At 42.1% G+C, this 8,516-nt stretch overlaps 1 protein-coding gene across 2 annotated transcripts; it reads left to right on the plus strand.

Moving 5' to 3' along the window:
- Nucleotides 1–975: 975 nt before the first annotated feature.
- Nucleotides 976–2,944, plus strand: LOC111067091 (acylphosphatase-1). 2 transcript variants are annotated; one of them, XM_022356121.2, is made up of 3 exons: nt 976–1,513; nt 1,576–2,178; nt 2,238–2,944. In XM_022356121.2, the coding sequence occupies exon 1, from the start codon at nt 1,124–1,126 to the stop codon at nt 1,439–1,441; it is 318 nt and encodes a 105-aa protein (XP_022211813.1). In that variant the 5' UTR covers nt 976–1,123; the 3' UTR covers nt 1,442–1,513; nt 1,576–2,178; nt 2,238–2,944. The 2 variants fall into 2 exon arrangements, with proteins under 2 accessions (XP_022211813.1, XP_022211814.1); XM_022356122.2 differs by having other exon boundaries at nt 1,622–2,178.
- Nucleotides 2,945–8,516: the final 5,572 nt, after the last annotated feature.

An 8,516-nucleotide genomic window follows, 5' to 3' on the forward strand; every position in this document is an offset into this window, starting at 1 on the left:
TCTTCAGCTATAAAAAACTAAAAAAAAAAAAATACCAACAATGGATTGTTTTCATAGATAACTCTTCAACCAACAGCCAATAATTTAGCTTCACTTAAAAAATGCAAAAAATAATACCAAAAAGGGTTATAAAAATACTAGAAACTATTAATAGTTTTCCACAGGCAAGAGCTAGTTTATTTAAAGAGTTTTCGGATCAAAATTTATATATGCAATCAGCTCCATTTGTGCCCCATGAACCCGGCTTCTCCTTTAACGAAATATATGAAATGTGCTTTACATCGAATGCTTTTTGCAACTGCTTCAAAGGGTATTCAATATTCGCTGCTTGGGAAAGGTGCTGATAGCCCTCCAGCCCTCTCCCTTCTCCTTTGCCACTGGCTGTGGTCTGTTGCCCTGCTGCTGCTGCTACTGCTACTCACTCATGTTGCGCGCTTAGTATAATTAAGCAATTTATTTAATTTCTAATTATTTCTCATCCCATTCCCCCCCATCCAACCCATGGAAACTATGCGAAAAAATTATATAAAAAAATAATAATAAAACCACAACCACCGCAAAATAGACGCGCTGTGGTGCCGGTCTTGCCGGAAGAGCCGAGGAAAAATCAAGTTGAGATAAATCGCTTTTGAGACACTGAGATACAGATGCCACGCCCCCCACCGCCCAAAGACTTGGAACCGAGTTGTGATTTTATATTTAAATATATATACATTTTGTTTGTTTGTTTAATTTTTTGTTCTTTACTAAATGCACAAATATCTGTTAATCTCTGTAAATCTCTGTCTATGTATTTGCTTTGGGAATTGTGATCTGGCTGGCCATCGTCTGTGATGATTGGCAGCAATTACACTCAAGCCTCGAGCTTGAATTTGAGGGTCAGAGTCACAGGAGGTCATGACTTGATTTCAACTGAAAACAACTTGGAAAAGTAGGCTGTAGAGAAATGTAAATGGGAGCTACATTTTTAAGAGCCCTGTTCGGCTCATTAGTTGTCGGGGAGCAGCGCCCTGAACATCAGTTTTAGTTTCACAGTTTTAGTTTTTCCCAAATTGAATTTTTACTTTTTCCACCAAATTCTGTTTTGGAATTAATAAGAAACGCTACACGAAATTCCTGTGAGATGTCCAAGGCCAAGGATGATGCCAAACAGACCATAATGACCTGCGACTTTGAAATTAAGGGACAAATCCCAAAGGAGGCGTTCGAGATGTTCGCTGTGGCCCAGGCAAAGATTTTGGGGTTGCGCGGCTACATCACGCAGGTCTCTGAGGATTGCTTCAAGGGTCAACTGCAGGGTGAGGGCCGTGTGATCGAGGCCTTTAAGCAGCTGATCCTGTCGGCCGCCGAATACGTGGCTGCCGTCAAGGAGTTTGTTATCAAGAACCTCAAGGCAATCGATGACTATACCTACAAGGCCTTCGAGGTAAAGGCCAAGTAGGGCCGGGCAAACACCAAGCTTGAGATCTGCGCCAAAGACTCCGAGTGACCATCCATCCAATCATCCAATTGGGTGAGTTTTAAGAATTTTTTGCATATTTTGGGCCTCACATTATTTTGAGTTAACTGTCACAGGGCGCTGCTCTGTCGAGTTCGAGTTCTATATATTTTTATCCATCAGTTACTATCAGTTCTATCAGTTCGTTGCAAGTTTAAGCAATTTCTACACTAAGCCTGCAATTTGGAAACACGTGAGATCTGCCCTCTGGTTATGCTGCGACCCTTCGTTCGAGTTATATATTGTTTAACAATTACTACACTTTACCTACGATCCCTGGAATGTCCCAGACCATCACCACGGGCAGCCGCGCTTCTTGAAGTGGCGACGACTTCAAGATTCGTGGCAATACCCCGTGGAACCAGCCCAGAGTACACCCAACAGGATGCTACGTAAAACATCAAAACCTTAGAGAACGCCCAAGCCACGGATTTTATATGTAGGGTGACTCAGATCCGTGGCTAGATCCGTGAGAAGTTTTGCGGCCTTCAACCAGCAATCCAGCCGTGGAATTTAAAGTCCAGTTAAGATTCATGCAAAGTAGCATCTAGGAGGAGTATCTCTCTCACCAGAGATGGAAGACAGAAATCGAAAAGCTAAAGGACGAGCCACGGATCTTATAGCAAATGCTTTAAGAACCCTGGTAAAGACTCCAAAGGACCATCCAGGAGTGTTTTAGGGTGAGTTCTAAGAATTATGCTATGGCAAAAAACATTATTTTTAATTACTTATTACACAGCCGAGTTATATATTTTAATACTTACTATTTACTACGATATTGGATCATTGAAACCTGCCCTCTGGTGCTGCTGTGACCACAAGTTCAAGTTATATTTCTTTAACAATTACTACGATATATTCACGATACCTGAGATCTGAGATGTCCAAACTTTAGACGAGCCATGGATCTTGAAGTGGGTGCTTTGAGATCTCTGGTAAAGACTCTGAGGGGTCATTGGGTGAGTTTTGGTTATTAGACACATGAAAACCCCTTTATGGAGAGTTACTTTTTTCAGAGCGCTGCTCCAAACATCAGTTTGAGTTCAACTTTTTACTATGAGTACTACAATTCTATTTTGGAAAATCTACACTGAAAAATACCCAAGATGTCGAGAGCTAAGGAGAACCAAGGCGACCAAGCCGCGGGAAGATACTGGACAACTAACTGAACTTTGGTGTCAGATACAAAAATCTACGAGACACAGAGGAGACTAAGCGGCAGATCTTGAAATCTTTCAGATCTGTGGCAAGAAACTTAAAGAGTTTTTGGCAAAGTACAATCCATCCAAAGAACAGGCCATCCAGCACAACCAAATACCAAAATCAAAAATCTACAGGCTACAACCGAGGCCCGTATCTTGAAGAATTTGTATGCTCTAAGATCTACAACTAAATTCAAAGTAAAAATACTGTGTGGTTCATAAATAAAATCCTCATATAGTACATAAGAAATGTGTGTTGTCTGGATTATTCATGGTTCATTATGGATGGCAGAACCAAGCAGACGCAGCTCTTTCCTTATTCTTATCTTGAGCGTGCATAATGGCTAATGTACTGGCAATGCTTGAGCTTCGTCTATGGTTCATTATGTCATGGGTTTAAAAAGTGTGATCACTAATCACATGATAATAGGGAACGAAAGGAATCAGTTGAAAGATCGCTCATAAAATAGATAAACACGATTGCTGGATGGGTAGTTTATTCTAAAGATCATTAGGCATCAAATGATGATAGTTAGGAGCAATCTACTGATCATCACTAGGAGAGGATAACCCCATACTTTGGGGTGTTTTATTTTTCCTGCTTAAATAACGAATGACCCACGAAAGAGAACCGAATACGCTAGTCTAGGGTTAATCGCAACTAATAAGCTAATGGCATCCGAATGGCGGGAGAGACAGCCTTGAGAAGAGGATTGCCGCCGCCTGGCACTGTGTACTGTGTAGAGAGTGGCGATCGCTGTGATCGGATATCGCATGTTTTAGATTCATAAACCAGCTGCTGCTGCTGTTGCTGCGGTGGTACATAGACATTATGTACTTGAGTGCGACTTCTACTACTTTGACTTCCCGACTACTTGGCATGCAAATCGAAGACATGAGAGATCGACACGATCGAGGGGTATATGAACATACAAGCCAACAGCAGCAGCAGCAGCAACAGCAGCAATGCTGGTGGATGGTTGGTTGGTTATTTATGTATTCGGATACTCGTATTCGCATTTGGCAGGCTTGTTGCACTCTGTTCCCCCTGCTGCTCCCCCTGCTCACTGCTGCCCTGTTCTGCCACAGTCGTCGGATAATGTATCTACGATGATATATGGACAGCTAATCCATCATGGCCCAAGCAACGTTACCATTTTATGGGTCAATTTGCGGACGGATGGCCATTACAGGTGCGCGTGTCTGCTGCGAGAACTAGCAAACATCCATGTAACAGGTAGCTAGCCATCTCTGGCCATTCACTCGTCCAGCCCATATGGGAAAATACCGCAAAATTAGAGGAAATTAGCCCCGTACTGGCCGCAGCGGCTGCTGCTGCTGCTGCCTGCTGCGGTCGAATCAGCTGCGTAATTGCAGCGTTGTGGCAACCCTAGCAGTGCAGGAAAAATCAGCGACAATGATTGCCAATTCAGTGATGACTTAGCTGGAAATAAAAGCACATACTGAAGTATGGGAAAAGTAGAAGAAATGATCCAGGATCAAGGCAGCAAAAATAAGTTATAAAACATTAAAGAGGGTGAGTAGTGGGCCCTTTAAGACCCATAAAGCAAATGGATAAATAACACTGATTGCAGCTTCAAGGGATGATGGCACTTAGCATTCTAGCCGCAAAACAGCTAACTGACCAGCACGGATCGTCAGCTACAAAATGGGTTGGGAGGAAGGGAGCCGCAATCTCAATTGCCGTGGAATCACAGCCGCTGCTCTCTCACTGGTGCTCTCTACTGCTGTGCTGCCTTCTCTCTCATATTCCTACTAGTGCTGCCTGCTGTGCTCTCACAGGTGATTCTGCTACACAGCTAGTGCTGCTCTCTCACTGCTACGACTGCTCTCTGCGACGGCGCCAGGTATGTTCGAGGTATGGCAAACCTCAGCGAGCGTGCTCCCCCAAATCAACACAAAAGCTACACGACAAGAGGCTAGCCAAAAGCTTAGGCCACCGAAGAGCACGATGCTATACCCGCCCATACTTATGCCATGGACTGCGCTACCCACCCGGCGGGCTCATTCGTCTCGGTTGGGTTCGGCTCTGGCTCGGTCCACGGGCACTATGGAGTAAGTTTGCTTTGAGCGCTCGTACGTGAAAGTCCAAGTCGAAGTCGGCGCTGCGTATGCGCAAAAGACTCTCTGGAACCAAAAATTTGAAAGCGCTGGAGTGCAACGGCTTTTTGTTTTTCCTTTATTTTTTTTTGTACACAATTTTTTGTGTTTAATAGCAAAGCTATATTTTTTTGTGGGTTTTGTGCAAAAGTGAAAGAGAGAGAAAATCAAGCAAAATTCATGCATAATTAAAGGGAATATTGCGCCCTTCTTTTTTTTGGAAAACAAAACAAAAATCCATTAAAAATCCAGCAACAAGAATTTGCAACAACAATTTACAAGGCACTCGAAGCGAGTGGAGTCGCACAGTGAGCGAGACTAGAGGAGAGGAGAGGAAGGGGTAAGCGTAAATATAATTTAATTTAATTTCTGAATTTTTTTGTTTTGGAATTGCATTTGAAAATATTCGAACATGACTACTGACACACAAACAGACGGACCAGACAGACAGATACACATACATATACCTAGACATAACCTCATTAAAGTTGTCGCTGTTGTTGTCCTCATTTATCCGGACTCTGAAGTTGAAGTTGGAGCCCCTGTCCCAGCCCCAGCCCCAGAGCACCAGCAAACCTCAGTTCCAGCTTCAGCCCCGAACCGTCTTCGATTATTGAGCCGTTTGACTTTTTCTCAACATCGAACCACCACCACCACGAACGAGCGAAGCGAACCTGTTGGTCCAAGTAGCAAAAAAAAAAAAAAAAAAAAAAAAAACTAAAAAAAGAAGAAAAGAAAAATGATAAAATAAAAAAAAAAACACACAAAAAAAGAGACATTGCCGCGCTGCTCTGGTCAGCCTCTAGAAATATGCGACTCTCCTCTGTCTTTGAGCTCTTTTTATTTCGTTCGTTTGCTCATTTTTTTGCGCCAGAGGAATACCCTAGAAGGAGCTCGAAGGTAGCCTTGGCTTTGGGGAACAATATGGGCGATACTTACAAGCATGCATACGAGCAGCTCTAGATCGTTGTCATTACAGAAAATAAACCTTGCAAAATGTAATATTATATGTGATTAAGAATGAATAGTTAAGCCACAAACCTCAAGGACTCCAAACGCAACGGGTACTGCAATCACATAGCGATGCAGCTTATTGCACAACCCGAAATGATTCCAATGGGGTATTGGGAATGATCTAAACATGATTACCATTACCCTCGATGGTAGAGTATTTTGCATTCCTTCATTTGTTCCTGGACTTATTTTGTTAGCCATGAACTTGCTGCTGTCTCTTGACTGGTGCGCAAGCCTCAATTCTGTACGCTTCAGAGCAATTTTCGTTTTGGATTTGCCCATCCCCCGTTCAGCAGCTGAAAAAAACAAAAAAATATTATTAGACTCTCTGCCGCATCATTATTGCCGCGCTATAAATCTAATTTCTGACTCTGCCAACAATTTGCCACACGATTATTATTATTATTATTTTTTTTTTAATATTATTTTCTTTGTTTCTCCGCACTCACGTCTACTTCTCCGGCTGCGTCTCTGATTCCGATTCCGAGTCCGAAAGGAATTGAAAGTGCGCGCGCATGCGCCGCAATTAAGGCCAAGTGCGAGCGCAAAAAAAAAAACACACACACACACAAAAACAAAAAACAAAACAGCACAAAAGTCATCTGGGAAGGAAAAACAAAACCAAAGTCCAAAAATAAGAGAAAAAAAAAAAATAATAAAAAAGTGGAGGCTGAAGGCTGCTGAAGTGGAGCGAGCGGATTGCTCTCGTCTGGTATTGTGGATTGCGGGCAGAAATTCACTTTTTACGAGAGTACACCTCTTTCTCCTGGTGGTATGTGTGAAGGAGAAGGAGAACCCCACATCGAGTGGCCGAAAAACCTGGTGAAAATCCCCCCATACAGGTTATAAAGATTTATGATCACTTTTGATACTCCTCTCCGTGGGTCCGCGGGTCCGCGGGTCCGCGGGTCCGTTGGTCCGACGCGTCGGTGTGGCTGTGGCCTTTTTTATGTAGGTGAAGCTCACAAGTGAAAGAAGATAAGGTGTTCCGTATGTGGTGGGATTGTGGATAGTGGGACAGTGGTTGACTTCGACTTGACTTTGTCTTGTACTCGTACGATAGATCCAGGTCATCATCATCAACATCATCCGAGTGGAGTCCGAGTGGTCTGCAGTGGCTTGCAGTGTGGAATGGTGTGTGTTGTGGGGCATTAGTTTGGCAGCTTGTGGAGAACACTTCACTTCCATTCAGCAGTCGAGTTTTTGCAGATTACTTCAAGGATAAGTGCCAAATGAATGATTTCTAATTAAAGAATCATTCTTTTGGGTCAATCATTGGTTTGAGATTTTCTCCATCTTCCCCTTCGACACCAAATAAATATTCAATATTTTAATGCATATAATGTATGTACGATTCGTTCAGTTCTCACCAAAGAATGAGCATCGGTGTCTGGCAATAATTATTTACTCAGACAAATAGTTAACCACTTTATATGCAAACACCGTAAATCACGTACATAAACGTTTGCTTAATTGTCGGTTCAAAGCAAAATAATAGTAGAAGACAAACAAGTGAACAAGTTCAATTAAGACTTGTTTTACCAATTAATTAACCTAATCATTTCAGTGCGGAACCTTTGTCCTTTTACTGATTTCCAACACAAACAGATCTGATCTGATCTATCCACTCAATAATAGAGCTCTGTTTGTGCCGAGATATGCCTTTGCTAGGGCTCCGAAAGCATTCGTTTGTTCTATGAGCACACATTCAGTCATGAATAATGGCATTTGATTGGCCTTCAATTTGACATTTAATCCGATAAAGGCATCACTCATTATATTTTTGATTCCAGGGTGAACCCAAGGGGTAGATACAATGGGATTGATGCCTTTGGAGCTAATGCACAACCCTGGAAAATCAGTGGGAATCCTTTGGTACTTCTGACAATACTTCTAAACAATAATAATTTGTAGATCTAGATTTGCTAGATCCATTCCATTCGTATCACTCTTGGTATTTGAACTTTAAACTTAAATTCTGATTTTATTATAAATTTAATTTCATTCATTCCCTAGTCTCCTTTTATGAACCATTCCATTCGTTTCCGTCTTAGATCTCGACTTCAGAACGAACTCCAATCTCCATCTCATTAGGCATTCCGCTTCACTCCATTCCATTCCATTCCATTCCATTAAGTTGTTTTGTTCCGTCGCTTATCGTACGAGTAGTGAATTTAATTACACCGTTTCACAGTATTTTCCCACCATTTCCCCCCGCGCAGATTTCTCGCTGCAACTGGCAAAAACAAAACAAAAATTACAAAAACAATTACCCAGAGACCACAAAGATAACTCTCATTAATAGTATTTTTAATTTTAACGGCAAATACGAGTACTGGTACGAGTGCGAGTGGCGTGGTGGGGAGAGGGAACTGCTATTCGCTATTCATGAGTGTAAAAACGGGTTAGGCACAAACAAATACACCCACACTCACATTCAAATTTCCACAAATCCAATTCAAATCCAAGACCATCCATCCATTCATCTATACGTATGCATAAAATGTATCTTTAAAGTGCCTCTGAACTGTCGATGAATGCGGGTTGTACAATAGATAGTTTTACTCAAAAGCAGAGCACAAATCGTATCCCACTGAATGGTTATTTGGGGCTGTAGCTCTCAATTCACATCCATTCACATGCTCCATATTCGGCATATATAGGCCCGAAACAAATCCCAT

The sequence above is a fragment of the Drosophila obscura genome, unplaced genomic scaffold (genome assembly GCF_018151105.1).
Source record: "Drosophila obscura isolate BZ-5 IFL unplaced genomic scaffold, ASM1815110v1 contig_73, whole genome shotgun sequence".
NCBI lineage: Eukaryota > Metazoa > Arthropoda > Insecta > Diptera > Drosophilidae > Drosophila > Drosophila obscura.